The 25,445-nt window shown below is 41.7% G+C and overlaps 1 protein-coding gene across 1 annotated transcript in view; it reads left to right on the top strand.

Annotated features, from left to right (window-relative positions):
• LOC138963059 (uncharacterized) overlaps positions 1-25,445 on the top strand; it is a 33,135-nt gene continuing 7,690 nt past the window's right edge. Inside the window, exons 1-5 of the mRNA XM_070335061.1 lie at positions 1-370; positions 13,792-13,903; positions 16,418-16,579; positions 20,392-20,562; positions 21,347-21,420. Coding sequence (XP_070191162.1) covers positions 140-370; positions 13,792-13,903; positions 16,418-16,579; positions 20,392-20,562; positions 21,347-21,420 — 750 coding nt within the window. The 5' untranslated portion in view covers positions 1-139. The remainder of the gene's footprint in view (positions 371-13,791; positions 13,904-16,417; positions 16,580-20,391; positions 20,563-21,346; positions 21,421-25,445) is intronic.

Raw genomic sequence — 25,445 nt, 5'->3', positions numbered from 1 at the left:
TTGACGAAGGCAAGTCTGGATGTCTCAAGTCTCGCTTCTGTGTTGTGTCGTCTGCATTCGAACAGGCCTGTTGATTGAATCGGGTTGGCTCTGTAGAATCATTTTATTACAGAAGTATTCAGTTTACAACTCCTGAACTATGATGGAACTCGAGGGAAGGATATTGGTGTACTCTATTCTGGGCTGCCCGCACTGTATGCGAATGAAAAGCACGTTACAAGATATGGGTTTACCGTACACGTGCGTTCGACTCGACATCTACCCGAAAGAAGTGATGGAGGAACTGAGAGCAAGAACTGGGAAGTCGAACGTACCACAGCTTTTCTTCAACGCTCACTACATTGGTGGTAACCCCGAATTTGAAAAGCTAGTAAGTACGGATTACAGATTTCCTTCGCTGTCTAGTCAACATGACATGATCAAGTTCATTTGCCTGTTTCTGTGACACAGAACAGCTAAACAAATCAGATCTGTTGTTAGGGAATTTCCCATTCAGAGCGGCTTCGCTTCAGTGTATTATTGGTCACAGAACAGGTTATGCCAATGCAAACGTTTTGTTCAATATGCTGGTGAAATTTAAAGGCATACTAACGCACTCCCGTGTTTACAAAGTGTAGTTTGCCCACAATCGATGTCAAACGCACCATAAGACCATATAATGACGATATGTCACCATGCGCGGACCATAATACATGCATTACAGCTTGTTCTAGCCTCTGAAAAAGTGAGGATGTCAACAAAGCCGCGGTTGCATCAACGTTACATGTGTTGCCAAATCTATAAATAGGACCATCTAGATCAAAATAAAAATTCAAATATCTCAACATTTAAGGGCTCCTAGACCACAATATTTTGCAGGGAACTTAATTTAGTCTGTCTCCAGCTCTGGGTAAAGCAATTAGCGTGTATATTCATCAGCTTTCTATGCCTTTAAGTGACATGCAGTTACTACGACTGCTTTAGCAAAAGGTGACTTTCATTCACACACACACACACACACACACACACACACACACACACACACACACACACACACACACACACACACACACACACACACTTAAATAAATAAAGACATACAGAAAGACAGACATACGCACACACACACTCATACAGAGACAGACAGAGATACTCACACACACCGACAAACACTCTGAAACACACATTTACAAGCACAGACATACATATATATGCTTCTTTACCTCTGTATACTTGTAGGGCTAGTTATTTTTCAATAAACACGCAACCAAACAAATAACGAGCCAGCAACAGCCTGAATCCTCGATAGCGCAATGGGTTGAGAAGCTGTTCTGTGTCGGTACTAGATCTACTTTTACGACTGAAAAGTTCCGAACGCGCTAATGTACGAAGTATACATCTCTGGAGCAAACAATACAAACATACCGCATTTAAATTAACAACTACAGACTTGGACATATCAATCTCCATATAAAATCCATGAGTTCGGTTGTTTTCTGAATCTAGATCTGCCGTGCACAAACGTTCAACACAAGCAAATTTTCAAAGGCAAGTAACTCTCATACTTTGTCTAGCGACAAGAGTAGTTCCCCGTCTATGCAGCGAAAGTTGTCCTCGTTTTTTCGCACATGATTTAAGGCAAAAAAAAAAAATAGTCTGTTTACGGTAACCCGACCGACCCTATTTTTTTCGCGCGACCCTAGACTTTTTTTTGGCATTTGGGGGAAAAAAAAAGAGGAAAAAAAAGGGTTTTTTTTTGCAAAATAACGTAAAAATATGATTTTTTGGAAAAAAAAAAATCCCGACCTACCGACCCTATTTTTGGGGCCTATGTTACCGTAAACAGACCTATTTTTTGGGGGCCTAACAGTGTTATAGTGTGACGCAAAATCGGTTCTGCTTCACGCGTTTTTTGGCCGACATTGCGTAAGCCGTACGCAATTTGAACAAGTCGCGTAAGGCGAAATAACAACATTTAGTCAAGCTATCGAACTCACAGAATGAAACTGAACGCACTGCTTTTTTTTTTTTTTTTTTACCAAGACCACATACTCGTAGTTTCGTCAGTCCATCGCTCGTGGCAAAGGCAGTGAAATCGACAACCCATGCAAAATAGTGCGGTAGTGGTCACGCTGAGCAGGACAACACGCTTTTCTGTATGTCTATTCTTTTTAGCTTACTGAGTTTGTTTTTAATCCAAACATATCATATCTAGGCTATATGTTTTTGGAATCAGGGACCGACAAGGAATAAGATGAAATTGTTTTTAAATCGATTTCGGAAAATTAATTTTAATCCTAATTTTCATATTTTTAATTGTTTGAGCTTGTTTGTAATACCAAAGTCCGGCCTTTGTCAAAGATTGCTTTGCTAAATTTTCAATCAATTCAGTGTGTGACAGTGCCGCCTCAACTTTTACGAAAAGCCGGATATGACGTCATCAAAGGTATTTATCGAAAAAATGACAAAACCGTCCGGGGATATCATTCCCAGGAACTCTCATGTCAAATTACATAAAGATCGGTCCAGTAGTTTAGTCTGAATCGCTCTACATGTATACACAGGCACACGCACAGACAGACAGACAGACAGACAGACACACACAGACACACACACACACACACACACACACACACACCACGACCCTCGTCTCGATTCCCCCTCTATGTTAAAACATTTAGTCAAAACTTGACTCAACGGCAATTCTTCCAGACAGCGTCGTTCTGGAGAGTGAGGTGTACGGCGTCGAACCCTACACTCCTCCAGTGCGGCGCTGTACGAAGTGCCAGAGACTATCGCACCTAAAACAACAATGCAAATCAAAAGTGCAGATCTGCCCCCGATGTGGCTCCAAGGGCCACGACGGAGCGACGTGCACCAAGGCCAAACATTGCGTAAACTGCAAGGGCGAGCATTCCGCCGCTTATCTTGGATGCCCGGAAATGAGACTGAGGCTGCAGGCCAATAAGATCAGGTCGGCAGCATACATACCATATTCTGAGGCCCTGGATCGGGCGCGGCGCGAGCTCGCCAAACAACAAAATAAAACAGCGACTGCCCCAGCGGAAATGAGGGACTCCTTCTGGCGTCCCCCTCCGCAACCGATCCGGCGGACCTCAACCCCCCGGTCCGGGTACTCTTTGGCTGTCCAGAGACCCCCCCTGGGTGGGCAAGTAAATAAAATACAAGAAATCAAAAACAAAATGACCGAACATGACAATACACTCCTTCCAGTTCATGCGGACAGTTCTGCTGCAACCGCGAAGCACCAAACAACTTCGCAAAATCCAAATCCTGGCCCCCAGGCGCCCTGTAAGTCTCAGACGGCTCGGGCAGAGGCGCCGCTTCATGGGACCCCCGGGTTAAAGGCCTCCCTCCTACGCAAAGCCCAGAACAGGAAGGAGGACTCGAAAGAAGAGCAGCTCTTCGAGAGGTTGATGGGGAGAATGGAGGAGGGATTGGCCCAGAGATTCAGAGAATACAAACTTAAAACTGAACAGGAAATAAAGCAGCAGATGAGGGAGGAGCAGGAGAAGGCAGAGCTTGAGCTAGCCGACGCTGCACTAGATAAGCTAAAAACAGGAGAGCAATATGCAAATTTAAATGAACAACAAAGAGGCCTTCAAGGTTTCATCGAGCAGTGCCTCGGCTTCATGGTTAAGGCCAGACAGATGCAGAGTCCTCTCGACCTGATCGACTCCCTCTCAGCTACATACACACAACTCTCCAACACCAAGGTTGAACGCTTCATTCCGGGCGGCGCCACTCTGGCGCTGGGCGCCCTTGCTGGTGCCAAGCAGTTGTCCGTGACGGATATGAAAGCTGTCAAAACCACTTTTTAACCTATTTTAAATCTGCCCTTTAACTTACCTTCTTTGTGCGTGTTAAAATGGCTGAACAAGGTGAAAGCGGTCACGGATTTATCATATTACAGTGGAACTGTCGCTCTATCAACTCTAACTTCTCTCAGCTATATAATTATATATCAAATCACTCTGCTGACATCTTAGTTATCCAGTCAATCAAGAGAAAACGCTCCCTACTGCCTTCTATAGATGGTTTTGACTTCCCTCCCATAGTAGAGCAAAAGGGCTCAGGGCAACTCATTCAAACAGCTATTTATCTAAAGTCTTCCTTAAATTACAAACCCTTTGCACCTCTCATCCCTAGTTCAGAAAATCTCAGTACATGTGCTGTTGAAATTGAAATAAAAGGATCCAAAAACCTCAACATAGTTAACATATATTACCCCCACGGGTGTAATAAAAAAGGAACTACCGACTGGCTAAAATCCCTGGATCATGGCAGGGCACACTGGTGCGTGATGGGTGATTTTAATAATCACCACCCTCTGTGGGACTCTGCTAACCCTAGATACAAACATGCCAATAGCAACCTTGCTGACGTCATTTTGGAAACTGACTTTTGTATACTAAACGATGGCTCGGCAACCAGACTTCCAGACAGAGCGGACCATTCCCCGTCAGCAATCGATCTCTCCCTTTGCTCAAATGCCATAGTCACTGACATCGACTGGAACGTTTTCCCGGACGCCCTCGGCTCCGATCACTTACCCATTGTTCTTACCTTCCGCCACTTCGCCCCTAATCGCAATAACTCGGAGGTCAGAAAAAAGTACAATTACAAACAGGCAAATTGGGACAGCTTCCGTGCGGAGCTCGAGGGTGTCAGGGAGGAAACTCTCCTTACGGATGACATCGAAGCCTCTTACAATAACATACGTCAATGTATACTCACTGCTGCCAATAATCACATTCCGCTTAAATCAGTAAATCCTAACTGTAAGGCCAAAAGGAATGAGTGGTGGAATGCAGACTGTGATGAAGCCTTGGCAAACAAGCGATATCACATTAGGACATATCTCAGGCACTGCTCAGACGCTAACTTCACGAATATGAAGTCAGCTGAAATACAATTTAACCAGATCACCGCTGAGGCTAAACTTCAAAACTGGGAAAACTTTGTCCACAAAGAAACTAAAGATTACAAAGACTGTGGCAAAATCTGGAAGAAAATCCGCAGATTTAAATGTAGATACAGAACTAAAGAAAAGCCACTACTATCGGGTGATAAAATGACCACAACTGACTCTGAAAAGGCAAACCTATTAGCAGATACTTTTGCCAAAAATAGTCAATCAAAATCCCTAGATACTGAACGACTCAATTATAGGTTAGATCAGGAGAAGGGTTTCACATACCCCCCAGATGACAACCAGTTGCCTATAAACTGCATGTTTAAGGCAAAAGAAGTCCAAAACGCCATCTCTTCTGTGAAAGACCCAAAAAAATCCACAGGTTTAGACCCAATATCATATCACATGATAAAACATCTACCACCTAACTTTGTTAAGTTGCTCACTCAGTTTTTCAACCTATGCTGGTTAAAGGATACTATCCCCGCAGCGTGGTCAGACTCACAAGTAGTAGCAGTATTGAAGAGCGGAAAACCGGGCAATCTACCTGGCAGTTACCGCCCCATATCACTAACCCCCCACCTCAGCAAGATCTTTGAGCGTGTGGTGAACCAGAGGCTGGAGTTCCACCTCAATAAACACAATATCATTCCTACATGCCAGGCAGGTTTTAGGCAAGGTCGTTCGTGTGCGGACCACATTGTGCACGTCACTGAAAAAATCAAAAAGACCTTGGCACATAGTAATAATTCTCTTCTTGGAACCTTCTTTGATATTAAATCTGCGTACGACAGCGTCTGGCATGCTCGTCTACTCCTAAAACTCGGCAGAATCGGTGTCTCTGGCCACATGTACCAATTCATCAAAAACTTCATCAGCAATCGCAAGATGTCTGTCCGAGTGGGCTCTTCGGTGTCCGAAACCCATGCGCTGGACATGGGGGTTCCCCAGGGCAGTATCATCGCGCCAAACTTATTCAGCATCATGCTCTATGACATTACTTCTGTTAAGGTTGACGGTGCCAGTGTACTTCTGTATGCGGACGACCTCGCCTTAATAGACACTAATAGACCACGCCATAACAGAGTTACCAACACTGTTGACTTATCTTCTTACCAAACTAAAATCGACAACCTCTGTCAATATATGTACACCAACGGCTTCCAACTAGCCTCAAATAAAACAGTCTTTCTTGTTGTCTCCCGTAGACAACTGTACAGGAACTGCAGTATAAAGATAGGTTGTGATATTATCAAACCGAGCTCAGAAGTTAAGTTCCTCGGCGTTATCATCGATACCCGACTTAACTGGACCAGTCATATCGAACATCTGATCAATAAGGCCAACAAGGATCTTTATATCATACGCTACCTGGCGTCCCAATCCTGGGCCAGAGGACGTAAGTGTGTCACGGAGGTAGTGCGGGCATTAATTCGCTCCCGCCTCCTTTACGGGTGCGAAGCTTATTTCGCGACGCGCCCGGCGCTCATGAAAAAACTGGCTATTATAGAGTGCAGGGCGCTCAAAATAGCTCTGGGACTCTCCCAACAAGCGAGTAAGAGTCGAGTCTACAGCGAGTGTGGGTGGCTGCCCCTTGTGGATGAGATAAAACTCCGTTCAGCTCAGTATGCTGTCAGAGCCCACGCGGTAGAGAACTCTGCCTGCGAGGTCCTGACTGACTTTTTTCCTCAGCACCAAAATTATGAGGCCAACACCAAACATAGCACTCAACTCTTGGCTAAAACGCTACCCTTATCCAACACAGTAAACCGCATTCTAGCCGATAGCGGGGTGAAGGTCAGTGAGCTGGCCAGGGTCCCCCCGCCCTCCTACCCGCCTTGGCTTGAGGAAACCCCTACTATCATATACGACAGTGAAGATAATACTACCAAAAAAGATAACCCCGTCTACCTAGCTACTGTTACAAAAGAAACCCTAAACTACAAATTCTCGGAGCATTTAAAAGTCTTTACTGACGGATCCAAATTTGCAGACGGCAGCGTTGGCTGCGCCTTTGTGATCCCAGATCTCAAAATCTCAAGGAAATATACTCTTAATAAAGACATCTCCATATTCTCAGCCGAGCTATTTGCCTTGCTCATGGCATGCACTTTTATAAATGACCTCCCAGTCACACCGCGTGCGGTAGTTTTCTGCTCTGACTCGCGCTCTTCATTACAAGCTCTGCATCGAAACACATCAAATCGGGCAGAGCTACAAAGAGAAATCCTCTTTATATGTCACCAGTTAATCTCATCCGGCACATCCGTATCATTTCTCTGGGTCCCCTCTCACGTAGGGGTCCGGGGAAATGAACTGGCGGATGTCGCTGCCAAAGAAGCGGCAGAATCTAGCCCAGCTAACACTAACATCGGCTACTCAGTAACCGAGTTCTACAGTAAAATCCGTAAACTCATTCGAAGTCAGTACGTAACATCTCTGTCCTATCAACCCATTGATATGAACGATCTACACCCCGATCTCCCAACAAACCTCCTCACTATCTTCAGACGCCTCCGTGCCGGCGGCTGCCGCTTCCATATCTTTAACAAGTCCTGCCATTGTGGAGAACCCTATTCATTTCAACACATTTTCGCTCCATGCGCTACAAATAGAATTACCTTTAAAACCTTATATGACCATATGCAGCTCCATGGTCTGAGTCCCCAGGATTATCTGCGCAGTAGCAGTTCTCTAGGCTGGTCACACAGCTTGCTGCTGTGCCGACTGGTCAGGGACTCGGACATGGGGCTGTGGGTATAACTAAGCCCAGATTATCACATCAGCGTGTTTCAGTTTGAGGTCGAGTGGCTCCCGCCATCCCTCCTGATTCCAGCGACTACCTTCTAGACAACATATCCTCACCCAAGGCCCATTAGTCGCCAAACTGTACATATTGTTTTTATTACCACGGCCTTCGTGGCTTACATCTTAATCCTTTTATTTGTAAAAAGTTTTGAGATTTATTGTTCGTGTTCCTCTTACTTGCTCATCTATTTGGTTTTATTGGTGATCCTGAAAGGTTCCACTTTTTAACTCGATTTGAAATAAAATAAAAATAATATTACAAGCCCGTTATTCAAGATATAGAATACAGACTTATAATTCTTACCAAGAAACATCTTAACTACTTTTCATTTTAACAAATTCCACAGAGCATTATCAACTCAACCCCACCCCCTGCCCTCCTCTCCTTATTTTTTGTTTCTTTCTTTCCTCTTTTTGAAAGCGGACAAACACTCAAGTCCTTAATGGCTCAAAACCGTAGGACTTTTAATATTAATTTTAACTTGACTAAATGTAAAAATCCTAGCGCGATCCCTGGAAACTGAACGCACTGCTTTTTTTCACCAAGACCACATACTCGTAGCTTCGTGAGTCCACCGCTCATGCAGAATAGTGCGGTAGTGGTCGCGCTGAGCAGGATAACACGCTTTTCTGTATGTCTATTCTTTTTAGCTTACTGAGTTTGTTTTTAATCCAAACATATCATATCTATATATATTTTTTGGAATCAGGGACCGACAAGGAATAAGATGAAATTGATTTCGGAAAAATAATTTTAATCATAATTTTCATATTTTTAATTTTTTGAGCTTGTTTGTAATCCAAATACAACATATGTATATGTTTTTGGAATCAGAAAATGACGAAGAATAAGATGAAATTGTTTTTGGATCGTTTAATACATTTTTTTTTTAATTACAAGTTTTCGATTTTTAATGGCCAAACTCATTCATTAGTTTTTAAGCCACCAAGCTCAATACCAAAGTCCGGCCTTTGTCGAAGATTGCTTTGCCAAAATTTCAATCAATTTGATTGAAAAATGAGGGTGTGACTTTTACAATAAGCCGGATATGACGTCATCAAAGGTATTTATAGAAAAAATGAAAAAAAACCGTCCGGGGATATCATTCCCAGGAACTCTCATGTCAAATTTCATAAAGATCGGTCCAGTAGTTTAGTCTGAATCGCTCTACATGTATACACAGACACACGCACAGACAGACACACACACACACACACACACACACCACGACCCTCGTCTCGATTCCCCCTCTATGTTAAAACATTTAGTCAAAATTTGACTAAATGTAAACAAGTCGCGTAAGGCGAAATTACTACATTTAGTCAAGCAGTGGAACTCACAGAACGCACTGCATTTTTTCACAATGACCGTAGTCCACAGCTCGTGCAAAAGGCAGTGAAATTAACGAGCCTGTTTAGTGCGGTAACGCACTGCATTTTTTCACAATGACCGTAGTCCGCCGCTCGTGCAAAAGGCAGTGAAATTAACGAGCCTGTTTAGTGCGGTAGTGATTGCGCTGTGCTGCATAGCACGCTTTTCTGTACGCTTCGTTTTAACTTTCTGAGCGTGTTTTTAATCCAAACATATCATATTTGAATCAGGAACCGACAAGAAATAAGATGAAATTGTCTTTAAATCGATTTCGGAAATTTTATTTTAATCATAATTTTTATATTTTTAATTTTCAGAGCTTGTTTTTAATCCGAATATAACATATTTATATGTTTTTGGAATCAGAAAATGATGAAGAATAAGATAAACGTAATTTTGGATCATTTTATATAAAAAAAATTAATTAACCAAAGTCATCAACTAATTTTTAAGCCTCCAAGCTGAAATGCAATACCAAAGTCCGGCCTTTGTCGAAGATTGCTTGGCCAAAATTTCAATCAACTTTATTAAAAAATGAGGGTGTGACAGTGCCGCCTCAACCTTTACAAAAAGCCGGATATGACGTCATCGAAGACATTTATCGAAAAAATGAAAAAAAAACGTCTGGGGATATCATACCCAGGAACTCTCATGCAAAATTTCATAAAGATCGGTCCAGTAGTTTACTCTGTATCGCTCTACACACACACGCACACACAGACAGACAGACACATACACACACACACACACACACACACACACACACACACACACACACACACACACACACACACACACACACACACACACACACACACATACACCACGACCCTCGTCTCGATTCCCCCTCTATGTTAAAACATTTAGTCAAAACTATGTAAAAAGGGATAAAAAAGAAGAAATTTAAAGCCTACCTACCAACCCTGTTTTTTTTGTCACGTTACCCTAAACCCCCAAAACATTTTACCAAAGAAAAAAGTGAGATATTTTGCTAGGTCATGATTGACTTTTAAATCCACAAGGATTCCTTTAAGAATTGATAGTATCTGTACCTGGATTGGCACTTTGCCTTGAGTGGCTATTAGTGGAGAGATAAAAGGCACAATCCAAGTTGTGTTTCGCTGTTTAGAAGTGTGCTGTAAGATCGAGAAAGTTTTAATTCATGCCGAAGTGCTAATGCGAGCGACGCCCAGTCAGTACTTGGCATTCATAAGCTCTGGAAGACCTTATTTTTAAAAATCAAGTTCGGTCATCGATGGACACACAGTGTCTGTTTCATATACAATGGAACCTGTAATGAAAGGACACCCTTTGGACCATCCACAAGTGTCCCTACATTGCAGGTGGCCTGCCATGACAGGCATATTTTGGTAGAGAATAGAAGAGGGGACAACAGAAGGTGTCATTTTAGGGGAGGTGTCCTTATCGGAGGGGCCACACATCACATGTACCACTGTATACCATATAAGGCCTAAAAAAAATAGGTGTGGTTACGGTAACCCGACCTACCCTATTTTTAGGGGCCGACCCTATAACTTTTTATTACATTTGTCAAAACAAAACAAAAAAACACACAAGAAAACGAGTGCAGAAAAAGCAATGAAAGCGAAAGCGCCCGAGTCGCACACTTATTTCCCTGTCAAGTAGGTTTAATTTGTACACATTAGAAAAAAAAAGTAAAAAAAATAAAAGTGATTGCCTACCTTCCTACCCTATTTTTTGTGTGGCTATGCACACCTATTTTTTTTTTTGGCCTAACCACCCCCACGCAGACACACACGCTATAACCCCCACCCAATTATTTACCAAGTACAGTGCTACCTTAATCGTAGGTGTGTTCATTGTCAAAACAAGAATATACAGCCTGCATGGAAGCTAGCTGTCATGTTAATAGAACTTTATATTATAAGCCAAAACAGTGGCATGTTTTTTTTTGTAATGGCGGAAAGCTCTTGAGAAAGAGTCAGGGTCCAGGATAGCATGGCGTGTCATTATATTTAGTCAAGTTTTGACTAAATATTTTAACATCGAGGGGGAATCGAAACGAGGGTCGTGGTGTATGTGCGTGTGTGTGTGTGTCTGTGTGTGTGTGTGTGTGTGTGTGTGTAGAGCGATTCAGACTAAACTACTGGACCGATCTTTATGAAATTTGACATGAGAGTTCCTGGGTATGAAATCCCCGAACGTTTTTTTAATTTTTTTGATAAATGTCTTTGATGACGTCATATCCGGCTTTTCGTGAAAGTTGAGGCGGCACTGTCACGCCCTCATTTTGCAACCAAATTGGTTGAAATTTTGGTCAAGTAATCTTCGACGAAGCCCCGACTTCGGTATTGCATTTGGGGTGTTGCAGGTAGCTTTGTTTCCTCCTTGGGGATGAAGCTACCAGGGGAAGGGATTGTGTTGGAGGTGCGGGTAGAGGGGTAGCCCTCCCGGTGCTCCCCCTTGGACCTCCCTAGTCTAGGACCCTGGGTCTTCGCGAGGTGGCCATTGTGGCGTAATCCCTCCGGACTAGCATAACGTTTCCCTATCCCAAGACCGACCGTGCGTGGTCTATGACCACATCCTCTACGAGGTGACCCTATCAACTAGGCAGCGAAAGCCCCTAGGCGAAACACGGCGGATCTAGAGGAGAGAACCTCGATAAAAAATTTGAGCTGCCATGAAGACGGAGCATGTTGGCTGAGGACAGCGGGCAGACCTTCTGTGCCGACACCCATCAACAGGAGAAAACCAGGCATGCACGCATCAAACCCAACATGGCCATACAAACGGTATTGCATTTCAGCTTGGTGGCTTAAAAATTAATTAATGACTTTGGTCATTAAAAATCTGAAAATTGTAAAAAAAAATAAAAATTTATAAAACGATCCAAATTTACGTTTATCTTATTTTCCATCATTTGCTGATTCCAAAAACATATAAATATGTTATATTCGGATTAAAAACAAGCTCTGAAAATTAAATATATAAAAATTATTATCAAAATTAAATTGTCGAAATCAATTTAAAAACACTTTTATCTTATTCCTTGTCGGTTCCTGATTCCAAAAACATATAGATATGATATGTTTGGATTAAAAACACGCTCAGAAAGTTAAAACAAAGAGAGGTACAGAAAAGCGTGCTATCCTTCTTAGCGCAACTACTACCCCGCTCTTCTTGTCAATTTCACTGCCTTTGCCATGAGCGGTGGACTGACGATGCTACGAGTATACGGTCTTGCTGAAAAATGGCATTGCGTTCAGTTTCATTCTGTGAGTTCGACAGCTATTTGACTAAATATTGTATTTTCGCCTTACGCGACTTGTTTTTTTTTTAACTCGGTCTCTACCACTGCACTATTTAGTGACTTTTTCAGTTTTTGGGATTGAATTAACTTACAAACATTCCTGACTCTACAAACATGTCACACGCTGCACACAGAAATCAGCCAGGCTTTTTATTTTTTTTTGCATGCGTTTAATTTGAAGGATACTTTTTGTTGCATTCAAAGGTCCGCGGACAGATCTGTGGTTTTGAACATGATCACTTCCACAAAAAAGGAATTTACAGTGGTACCTGTAATGTGTGGCCCCTCCAAGAACACCTCCCTTAAAAAGACACTTTTTGTTGTTTATTTGTCTATTTTCTCTCCCAAAGTATACATGTCATGAAAGGCCACCTGCTATGCAGGGACACTTTGGGCTGGTCCCAAGGGTGTCCTTTCATCGCAGGTACTACTGTACATTTATAGATGGGTTTGATAGCTTTTTGTGTGTGTTTTTATATTTAGTCAAGTTTTGACTAAATATTTTAACATCGAGGGGAATCGAAACGAGGGTCGTGGTGTATGTGTGTCTGTCTGTCTGTCTGTGCGTGTGTGTGTGTGTGTGTGTGTGTGTGTGTGTAGAGCGATTCAGACTAAACTACTGGACCGATCTTTATGAAATTTGACATGAGAGTTCCTGGGTATGAAATCCCCGAACGTTTTTTTAATTTTTTTGATAAATGTCTTTGATGACGTCATATCCGGCTTTTCGTGAAAGTTGAGGCGGCACTGTCACGCCCTCATTTTTCAACCAAATTGGTTGAAATTTTGGTCAAGTAATCTTCGACGAAGCCCGGACTTCGGTATTGCATTTCAGCTTGGTGGCTTAAAAATTAATTAATGACTTTGGTCATTAAAAATCTGAAAATTGTAAAAAAAAATAAAAATTTATAAAACGATCCAAATTTACGTTTATCTTATTTTCCATCATTTGCTGATTCCAAAAACATATAAATATGTTATATTCGGATTAAAAACAAGCTCTGAAAATTAAATATATAAAAATTATTATCAAAATTAAATTTTCCAAATCAATTTAAAAACAGTTTCATCTTATTCCTTGTCGGTTCCTGATTCCAAAAACATATAGATATGATATGTTTGGATTAAAAACACGCTCAGAAAGTTAAAACGAAGAGAGGTACAGAAAAGCGTGCTATGCAGCATAGCGTAACCACTACCCCGCTCTTCTTGTCAATTTCACTGCCTATGCCGTGAGCGGTGGACCACGAGTATACGGTCTTGCTGCGTTGCATTGCGTTCAGTTTCATTCTGTGAGTTCGACAGCCACTTGACTAAATATTGTATTTTCGCCTTACGCGACTTGTTTAATTGTTTTAATTGTTAAACGCATCAGTGAAGTAACGGAAGGAAACCTGTTTTCAGATTAACGAGGATGCAGACAAGCTACAGGAGCTTATCGATGAAGTAAGTTCTACGCCTCCCCCAAAGAATGCCCCAGTTCCGCCCGATCCCAGCACTGCCCTCAAAACTGCAGGTGAGTTTGCCTAAACTGGATACAGTGGAACCCCCCTTTTAAGACCTTCAAAAATCTGACAAAATCAGGTCTTAAAAAAGAGGGAGTCTTAAAATGGGGGTAAATTTACAGCTCAGGTTATATGACTAGAAAGTCTAAGAAAACAAGGCCTTAAAAGGGAGGAAGTCTTAAACGGAGGGTCTTAAAAGGGGGTTCCACTGTATCAATATATATGTTCAGTCTCGCTAGTTTTGCATGTGTGTGCAAAAACTGACACTCTGAAGGAGTTTGTCAATTCAACTGTGAAGCCATGTGTGTTCGGACAATGACACTCACTGTGGAGATGAGAAACACAACCATTGGCTCAGTGTGTGACTATTAATGTTTTGAAATATCGAGATGAGATTCGTCTGGATAACTGTTGGTTATGTGATACATGTATTATGAAATTTGGACACTGGTAGCCAAAGAAGGGGAAGAAGAAGAAGATAAAATGACTGGTTATGTGATATTAGGAAATTTGGATACTGGCAGCCAAAGAAGAAGAAGATAAAATTCGCAAGTCTATTACTATTAGACACCGAAGTGTCTGACAGCACAATTAGTCTAATCCTTTCACGAACTGAATAAGATTTCAGCCATTTGTTTAGGGGAAGAATTAAGACTTCTGCCGTGAACAATATGTTTAGGTTATACGCTTTGAACTCAAACCCCGAATTTGACTTTATTATCTGATAGTTAATACGTCTGGAAGCTGTTCATTTTGTTGTTGTATTTCCTTTATTGTTTTTACAATGATTTGCAGGAGGTGGTATGACTATAGATGAGAATGACACATAGTTTGGCCCATAGACTTGTTTGACTCACCTGAGTAATTGGTGAGTCTTATGATTCATATATATGTGTCAGTCCGTATGCATGGCCCTCGGGCTGTGGACAACAAACTTAACATTGAGGTTATCTCAGATATTTTTTAAGCTAGACCTCTGAAACTTTGCACACTTTTAGGGTTTGATGATCTCACAAAGCGACCCCAGTTTGGTTACAGTATAGGGTCATGTTCGTTTCACAAAAAACTTAACATTGAGGTTATCTTGGATGTTTTTGAAGCTATAGGAGCTTTGATACTTTGCACACTTCTAGGGTTTGCTAATCTCCAGACTTGACGTATTAGTTTAATTGACCCTCGTCAATTTTTAGGGTCACAGGGGGTTATGTTTGATTCATAATAACTCAACATTGACGCTATCTCAGGCGTTTTTGAAGCTAGAGCTTTGAAACTTTAAACACTTCAACAGGGCCGGACCAAATGAGTTGTAAGGGGGGGGTTCCTCTTTTTGGGGGGGGCAAATCAGCGAAGTGGCGAAGCCACAAGTGCGCGCCTGCAAAGCAGGCGCACCAACTAGGGGGGTCTGGGGGCATGCTCCCCCGGAAAATTTTTGAAAAACGGTTAAAATCTGTGCAATCTGGTGCATTCTGGGCCTTGTTTTGAGGGTTAAGAGCAGCATTGTTTTGGTGCTAAAACTAGTAAAAAAAAAAAACCACTCAAAGCAAGGTACATGCTTTTTCCAGGGGTGGGGTTCCGGAACCCCTGGAACCCCCCCCCCCCCCCCCTGGGTCCGGCCCTGTTCAAGGGTTGGATAATATACCGACATGACCCTAGTGTGGTTGACCCCCGCCACATTTTGGGGTCACAGCGGGGTCACGTTGGTAAAACCTTTGCGTTGAGGTTTTCTCAGTTATTTTGGGAGCAAAAGCGGCAAAATTTCACACAATTATAGGTGTTGGTAATCAGCAGACATGACCAACATTTGGGAAATGACGAAGGTTGCGATTTAAATTTTTGGAACATTTTCAGTGCAAATGGTGTTTTGGTGTAACATTGTCTATATTTTATTTGCACATTCTATTTCACACAAGAATATATACATTAAACAAATTTTTTTTTTTAGAAAAAAGATACATTATAATGGCCAATAGAGAATGTCTGCAGAGCCGTTTTCAAGTGTGGACAATGTTTTATGACACACATTCTGACAGTTCCACAGAGAAAGAATCAGACATGAGCACCACACATTCTGACAGTTCCACAGAGAAACAATCAGACATGAGCACCACACATTCTGACAGTTCCACAGAGAAACAATCAGACATGAGCACCACACATTCTGACAGTTCCACAGAGAAAGAATCAGACATGAGCACCACACATTCTGACAGTTCCACAGAGAAAGAATCAGACATGAGCACCACAAATTCTGACAGTTCCACAGAGAAAGAATCAGAAATGAGCACCACAAATTCTGACAGTTCCACAGAGAAAGAATCAGAAATGAGCACCACACATTCTGACAGTTCCACAGAGAAAGAATCAGAAATGAGCACCAGGACTCGATCACAGAAAAATAGCAAATTTTTGCAAGCTTGTGATTCCTTGTTTGAGCGTAGCACTAGCTTAGCAATTTGCCTCACAACGTAGCTTAAAAGCGTAGCAGTGTGCAGCTCTGATTATATAACATTGTGGTGTGTTTGCAGATCCGGGCGAATTTAGCTGTACAGCAGATGAATACAGCGAGCTGGTGAAAGAACTGAAGAACAGTGGACTGATCAAGGACCACCGGAAAATACTAACCAGCTACAAGAAGTCGTTCTCTGGCAAGGATTTTGTTGACTGGGTGGTCAACACCAAAGGGATCGGTATGATTGTCTTCTACTGTAAGATCATTTGTGCAAAAGAAATCGTAAAAGAAATGCCTTTTGCCTTTCCTAATTTAATCTTTTTTTATTTTTTTAATTTAATCTTTTTTCTTTTTTTTTTGCGGACAAGCTTTGTTAGGCCATAATGGAGGCAAACGTTAAATTGCTGTTGTGAAGAAGAAAAAAAATCTTTCGGCACTATAAAGCCGTGAGACCGAAGAACTGTTCTTATGTGTTAATTCGTGCAATAAAGTATTACCAAGTTTTAATAATAATAATAATAATATGGGAGATTTATAGAGCGCTTTACATTCTCAAAGCGCTTTACAATGACAAACATACATAATACATACAAAGCAAAGCAAAAGCATGTGCAGCAGCATTCAGCACACAAGTGAACAACGAAACTCAAACTCTACATCAATACAATCTGCAAGCATACTAACACAGACAAAACATTCAAACATTCAAACACCTGATTCAAAAATGCACCATGTTGAAATAAAATTAATCAAAATACTGGGTGAAGAAGTGTGTTTTAAGGTTTGATTTGAAGGAACAGAATGTTTGGCAGTGTCGGATAGAGTAAGGGAGAGAGTTCCACGCAACGGCAGCAGAGTGGGAGAAGGCTCTCTGGCCGTGCTGTTTGCGACTAAAAGAAGATAGACGGAATATTCTAGTGTCTACAGAGGAGCGGAGGGATCGTGAGGGTGTATAGAGTGTGAACAGGTCAGACAGATAGGATGGGGCTGAGCCAGATATTATCTTGTAGCAGATACAGCAGCACTTATATTGGATTCTCAGCTCTACAGGGAGCCAATGAAGTTTCTTTAGCAAGGGGGAACAGGACTGGGACCGAGGGGCTTTGCAGACAAGCCGGGCTGCAGAATTTTGAACGCGCTGCAAAGGATGGATGACAGACTGAGGACAGCTAATGAGAACAGAATTTCCGTAGTCTAATCGAGAAAGAATGTAGGAGGAAACAAGGGTCTTGGTGGCATCTTCGGTAAGGTATGGGCGGATAGAACCTATTCTCTTAAGCTCGATGTAAGCGGACTGACAGACTTTCATAACATGGTGTTTCATGGAGAGGTCGCTATCAAGAAAGATGCCAAGATCACGGACGGAGTCTGAGAATTCAATAGTGCTGCTGCCCAAAGTGATAGAAGGAGGGAGAGAGAGAGAGGAGGAGAGGGAGGATTTGGTGAAACGAATGGCTTCTGTTTTGTCACAGTTAAGTCTAAGCTTGTTAGTGGACATCCAGAGTTCAACGTCAGCAATGCAAGACTGAAGGGAGGTGGTCATCTGGGCGTATTCTGAGGGAGTCGCTGAGTTCTGTAGCTGAGTGTCGTCAGCAAACATTTCGTGGGAAACGGAATGTCTGTCGATGAGGTCAGTCAGAGGGGAGGTGTACATGATGAACAGCACGGGCCCGAAAGTTTTGCTCCGGCTTCAACTTTATGACAACATCAACCACCCCACCTCGAAAAGAAATTTTACTTTACAGTTTAGATCAGACAAACAGTCAATGTGTACATAAATCCTTCAGATAAAGAACATGATGTAGTTTGTTGGATAATTTAATGTTTCAAATAAAACGATAGACCAACCAACCAACAGTTGACCGACCGATCAACGGATCAGCCAGAAAAGTAAGCAAGGTCCAGGTCAAAGTTACTGTTCTTGAGAAAAACTGAAATGGAGAGTTAAATTAGGTGTTTTTTTCTCAAGAGTTCTTCATGCACAGGGGCGGACGAGGGGGGGGGGGGGTGCACAGGGTGCAGGTGCACCCCCCTCCAGCAAAAACAAAAAAACAAAAAAAATTTGGAAAGCTGATTCTATGACCATTTATAAGTTCAAATGGCACCAGATGGCACCATTTTGCTTCTTTGGGCAACATTTTTTTCCGGGGGGGGGGGGGGCATGCCCCCGGGCCCCCCTAGCAAATTCGGGCGCTTCGCGCCCATCACATTCACTTTTGATTCAAAGTGCATCCCCCCTTACAAAGCAACTGATCCGCCCCTGATGCATATGACTTTGTATTCGTTTACTGATTCATTGATATTTTGTAAGGTGGAAATGGAACAATGGTAGGATTTGCGCCATATACATACCCTAAAACTAAAGGGGGGAGTTAACGTCCTCTCAGAAAATGTTTCTATTTGGGACAAGAATTGGTGATACGCTAAGGAGCTGGTAAGGGTGAGCGAAGAGGGGAGGATGACGGGGTGGGCAGGAGTGGTGATGATAAAAGTTTGTTAAGAGGGGTAAATTCTTCTTCTAGATAGTCTGATTTAATATGATTGGGTTTGGCACCCGTTGTCTCCAGAAGCATTGGGAGTAGGATGTTAAAAGTATACGTTTATTTTCCAAAAAGGTACTCTATAAAAAGTGATAAAATGTCAGGGCCACTTTATAAAATCAAGGGTTAAAAAAGGTGATTCAGATTTGTACAGAGAGAGCTTAAAAGCAGGTATATACAGCACATGGGCCTTTTTTCATTTCACTTGCAGTTTAAGAAAGCTATCTATGCCTTAGTGACACACCGAATACATTCACTCACACGGCCTTTATTCCAAGTCACACGTAAAAAAAAAAAAAAAAAAAAAAAATAAAAAAAAATATGTATGTATATACACATAGTACTGACTTCTAAATAATGTTGCGTGTAAGATAGTTTGTCGTATATTGACGAGTAATTACATACATCTAAAATAGTTTTGAGAGTAAAATAAATTTTCACCACTCTAACTAAAAAGGGGGAGTTAACGTCCTCTCAGAAAATGATATACATACCCGTATTATTATTATTCTTATAACTGCATACTTGATGGAGCCCATGCAACCCCTCTTACACCCATTCACTTTCCCTCGAAAAGGCAATGGAAAATATATCATTATGCAGGGTTTAGCCTGGAAGAAAAAGACAATGGGACATTTGTCCCCCTGGACCAAATTCTGATGGGACATTACATTACATACTGAGTCAAAACGTCCAAAGCAGGCTAGGCGGTCCAAAAAAGCTTTTGTCGAAAGATGCAAAATAGTGCCATTTGGTGCCAGATGTTGATATGAGAATTTGCCAGTGTATCAGGTTAGTGTGTGGGTCTGTGTTTCTATCGATATCGCTTCTGTTAACAGTTTCCACTAAGGTAAACGCGCAAGCACAGATAGTTCGCAGGATTGGTTGAATACTAATGAATTACATTTTAAAAGCCAATCACAGCGTGTTTCACAAACTCTCAAGTTGCTCAGTTTGGCGCGCGTTTTTGCTTAGGACATTCCGAACACTGTACTCCCGTGAAAAGTATGCATGGTGTGGCGCAGTGGTACGTAATGTCAGTGCGCCCTTTGACGCACTGAAGGGAATTCCAATGGGACATTTTGAGATTTTATGCACCAATGGCGCAAGGCGCACTAGTAAATGAAACCCTGATTATGTATCGATTGAACATTGGATTTCCCTTCTTTGAGCCAAGTGACGTCTGAGGCCGACAAAACTGCATATTTAGGCGGCCAGCCGAGACTGCAATATAGTGCATGTTTGTGTGCGTTAAATCATAAAAACTAAAAGGAGTTCTTAACCAGAATCGATCGATACATAAATGTTATTTGTATTTTTGACCAAAATATGACATTTTACACAGATCTCAAAAGTCACTTTAAGCGCTGTCTCAGAGGAACACAGACTGACTCGATCTGTGTAAAATGACATATTTTTGTCAAAAATACAAAAAACCGTATAATTACGAGTGGATAGCCACACAGTTCCGTGTGGTTTCTTAATCTTGTCAGTTGTTGCACTAACACAGAGCGAACGGTTGCGGTGGAGATGGGCCAGCACCTGATCGACAGTCACTTTTGTCACACCATCAAGTCCAATGTACAGTTCCAGGACGCCGATGTCTACTTTCGTCTCCTGGAAGACGAGGACACATTGGCTCTCAACGGCGACAAGATAGCAGACTGCAAGCCACTAGAAGGTGCTACTTATTCTTCATTTTCTAAATTTCCACCTATCCAAAACCAGTTAGATTGTTATCTTTCAAACATTTAGAAAAACAAGATATCGTCGTCATCCTGGAATTTTGGCGTCACTCGATTCTTGGCGGTTTTGATGTTTTCGTGCTTTAGACTAAGTAAATCATTCTCAATGAGAAATATTCTCTAAAATACGATGGACAATACATGATGGACAATACATGATGGACAATACATGATGGACAATACATGATGGACAATACATGATGGACAATACATGATGGACAATACATGATGGACAATACATGATTTAACATTCTTTTATCTTTCTATCCATACCAGGTACAGATATAAAACCTATAAAAGCTACAATTCTTGTTTTGTGATTCCACCTAGCCTTACATTTAACTTTTACATGCCGCTGTGTAAACTGCTTTCTTTACTTGTATACAGTCAACAACAAAATTATGTATCAACCACAGGCATATATTTACATAGCATGTAATGGTCACTTTGGATTATGCGTGTCTTTGAAAGAATACCTAATCTTCACTTTTTTGTTGTAATCTGGCGCTACATTCCGTGGCATTTTGGTCAACAACTTGGATATCAACCGAAAGAAGAGTCAGGAAAGTCTTTGTAAACCATGCAGATCTCCTTTGCATTCAATTTGGTTGACAGCAAATGACTCAGACTGGAATAGCAGACCGTCTATGATAGCTACAGACAGTTGACGTATGCATTTTTAAGCTATACAATGTACTAAAGTTTTGATTGCTTTTTCAGTCAATGTGCTGGGAGAAGATTTGCGCAAGCTGATTCTCAAACTTCACGCTGCATTTTTGTCAAGGGATGGCAAGGTTTGTACATTGATAGCACTAACTGTGTCAGTATATTGCTTTGTTTCAACACATCTTGTACATTGATAGCACTAACTGTGTCAGTATATTGCTTTGTTTTCGGCATATGTACAAACCCATTCTTAAAGGACTCATATGCATGCTGCGTAGATAACAGTTATTTTGAGTCTAATATAAACTGGATTTTGAAGATACCCTTACTTGAGCGGCGGTCACATGATCCCTGTAAAAGAAATATTTAATCCAAAAAGTGATCCTGAAGGTCAAGTGAACGGCCTTAACTGGCATATAACGTTTGAATGAAATGACACGGGAATTAATGCTTTAATTTGGGTTTGAAATTTGTTGCAATAAATTTTTGGCCAAGTTTATATGAACTAGAATCAAGGATTCTTGCGTCCGAATAGCATTTAATTTAGAATACGTTGTTTTCCCGTGCAAGATGATTAAGTCTCTGCTGGGTTGAAGGCATTTTATAAGTACTGTTGGCTTTTTGTTGTTGGGACGTTGACGTGTATTACAATTGTAAGTACTTGTACATCTATTGTATTTGGTTGTAATTCACACGTGGGTACATTTTTCCTGAACTTTGGGGTTTTGACATAAAATTTCACCTCGCCTTGTGTCGACTTGTTTTGCTTTTTGACCATTTGAGATCTGTATACTTGCTAAAAGCATACATAATCTGAACATGTGTTGTTCTCAATGTTGAACATGGACAAGTAGGGTGGAGCTAATAGTGATAGGGAAGATACCCATAATGTGTATTGGGTTTAAAAGTCCTAATGTAGTATTATAATACAGTATGCCTGTTGTTAGTTGTTTAATTTGTTGCACCACAGTCTGTGTTAGGCTACATCTTTGTTCTGTTTTAGATCTGTACGCTTTATGTGAGTTCTGTTTTATTGTCAGACTTTTTATGTGTAACTATGTGTCTCTTACTTATCTTACATGTTTTTTTCATCTTATTAAAAACAATTTTTCTAGATTATCTTATACTAGATGAATACCCGCTTCGCCGGGTACGGCTTCGCCGGGAAGAAGTCGAGCCCTTTGGATCGTTTTATCGATAATCAACTTACAGTATGAGTTACATTTATGCAAAATGTATACCTGTGAGCATACAGTTTCGCGTTAATATTCAGGTAATTATTGGTAGAAAAACATGTATCAGAATGTGCTATGCTCCCAAACAATGAACAACCCCCAAGCACTTGCTACAGTATCTCTGTACAGAGTGACGTCCCATGATTTTACAGTAACACGTTGGTTCCCTCATTTGCAAAAAATAAAGTTGGCATGTTATTTCTCACAATGTATCTGAATTCATCTGGGAGGTTGGTGCTAAGATTACATGGTAAGCATGTTTTGAAGCCTTCTCGTCTTTAGTGTACATTGTAGTTGTCTTGAAATATGCGAAAACCGTTCACTTCAGTGCTGAACTGACTGGCGTTGTCGTCTGCTTTATGTACGTAGCACAGTCAATCGACTTCCAAAATAGCATGGTCTAGCTGGAAATCTGTCAGAAAAAGACACTGCTGCGTTTAGCCGCGGGACATTTTAGGGTCAAGCATAATTTGGTAATGTGGAGACGATAAAAGTACATGCCACTAACACGGCGGGTGAGAAGAATCTTCGCAAATCGAAAGAAGAATCTTCGCAAATCGAAAGAAACCCCCCGCGGGTTAGGGGGAGGAATTTACCCGATGCTCCCCAGCATGTCGTAAGAGGCGACTAACGGATTTTGTTTCTCCTTTTACCCTTGTTAAGTGTTTCTTGTATAGAATATAGTCAATTTTTGTAAAGATTTTAGTCAAGCAGTATGTAAGAAATGTTAAGTCCTTTGTACTGGAAACTTGCATTCTACCAGTAAGGTCATATATTGTACTACGTTGCAAGCCCCTGGAGAAAATTTTTGATTAGTGCTTTTGTGAACAAGAAACAATTGACAATTGGCTCTATCCCATCTCCCCCCTTTCCCCGTCGCGATATAACCTTCGTGGTTGAAAACGACGTTGAAGGCACAGTAAGCCTCCCGTAAACCATCACAGAGCTCCCCGGGCGTCTACATACAGTACAAGCATACTTCCATTTGAACGCTCACCGAACGGGAACATCCTGGCTGCTTTCTGTCGAGCGTGAGAAATTTTCAAAGAATTTATTTTCGTGGACTTGGTTTTCAACAACAATGGCGCCTCATTTTGGTGCTGGACGGCTGTTGTGAATATTCCCGGACAGTAAGCCTCCCGTAAACCATCACAGATACTGTCAGGCTTTTACACACAGTACAAACACCCTTCCATTTGAACGCTCACCAAACGGGAACATCCTAGGTGCCCTACGTAAAGAGCGAGCAATTTTTAAAGAATTAATTTTGCAGATTGTCTCGAACACTTGTTGGACCCATCCTGAACTCAGGTCAAAAATGAGTTACTTCCCTTCGGGTTTCATTCTATCGATGTAAACTGGCGATAGCCGTGGATCGATGATTATCAGAATGTTTTTGGACCGTGGTGCGTTTTTGCGCTAGACCTAACTTTTAAAATCTAAGTAATAGATTGACAGCTTGTTACACAAACATTCTTTAATCATAAAAGAATTCTTTTTTCATCAAGACAAGATCAGTACAATTCGAAGTTGTGAAAGTTTGAAAAAAGAAAAGCCCGGAAGCAGGGTCACGCAAGGGTCGTAGCAGACGACGGTTTAGTGCATATCGCCGTTCCTCTCAACAGTCAAAAGCCATCGCTAGAGTTCTTGTGAACCACAGCCGTTTGTTTCGTGCATAAAAACGTGCTATTGTAGATAAGCTGACATCGAGTCGCATTCAAATGACTAACTGACGACTACATTGTGAAAAAGGGAAACTGGATCACACGGTGTGACATAATGCTTTTCTTGGACTAGGGGCACAATGGCCTGGTGGATAAAACGGGGGCCTCTTATGCAGAAGGTTGAGTGTTTAAATCCCAGTAGCGCCAGGTGGGATAATTAAAGGTGGAGACTTTTCCGATCTCCCGGGTCAACTTGTGTGCAGACCTGCTATATAGAGAATACTACATGGCTTGCTGTGTCGTACGAGATTTACACGAGTTGTTTTTTGGCTCACGTAAGTGTAGCCTATGCGATGCTAACTTTTGTCTGTCTGTGCGTGTGTATGTGTGTGATAGAAACTTTAACATTTGACTGAACACCGAAATACTCATTTTACCTGGTTATTATCCAAGCAACAGCTTCAAAGTATTGAAGCAATGATCAACATTTCGTCGGCACGTATGTAGTTAAAGTGTTCTTCTTCTTCATTTGGTGTTCAACGTCGTTTTCAACCACGAAGGTTATATCGCGACGGGGGAAGGGGGAAGATGTGATAGAGCCACTTGTCAATTGTTTCTTGTTCACAAAAGCACTAATCAAAAATTTGCTCCAGGAGCCTTGCAACGTAGTACAATATATTACCTTACTGGGAGAATGCAAGTTTCCAGTACAAAGGACTTAACATTTCTTACATACTGCTTGACTAAAATCTTTATAAAAATTGACTATATTCTATACAAGAAACACTTAACAAGGGTAAAAGGAGAAACAGAATCCGTTTGTCGCCTCTTACGACATGCTGGGGAGCATCGGGTAAATTCGTTCTCGTCCCAACCAATATGGGACTCCCCCTAACCCGCGGGGGGTAGTTAAAGTGTGTATCCAAAGAAAACGGGTGGTGGGGGTTTGGGGGGGGGGGGGGGGGGTAAAAACAGATGACTGGTTTGTGTCGTGTGTGGTATGTAGACCAGGTCAGGGGTCAAGGTTAAGTCAGATCGCGTGAAGGATTGTGGTATAGATACAGTTCTCACCCAGCTGCAGTTCGTCGATTCGGGGAAGACGATTTCACATTGTTGGGTTTCGTAGCCCCAGAAAAATAGATAAAGAAGATACCAAAGGAGATTTCCTACAGGTTGATCTGCACAGCGTGTTTCCAGTGTGCGCGCGAGGAAGCGCTGTCGAAAGCGCAGTGTCGATCTGGCAGTCGTGTCTCC

This window comes from Littorina saxatilis, linkage group LG3, assembly GCF_037325665.1.
Source record: "Littorina saxatilis isolate snail1 linkage group LG3, US_GU_Lsax_2.0, whole genome shotgun sequence".
In the NCBI taxonomy this organism is placed as follows: domain Eukaryota; kingdom Metazoa; phylum Mollusca; class Gastropoda; order Littorinimorpha; family Littorinidae; genus Littorina; species Littorina saxatilis.
This window is presented reverse-complemented; position numbering and strand designations above follow the sequence as displayed.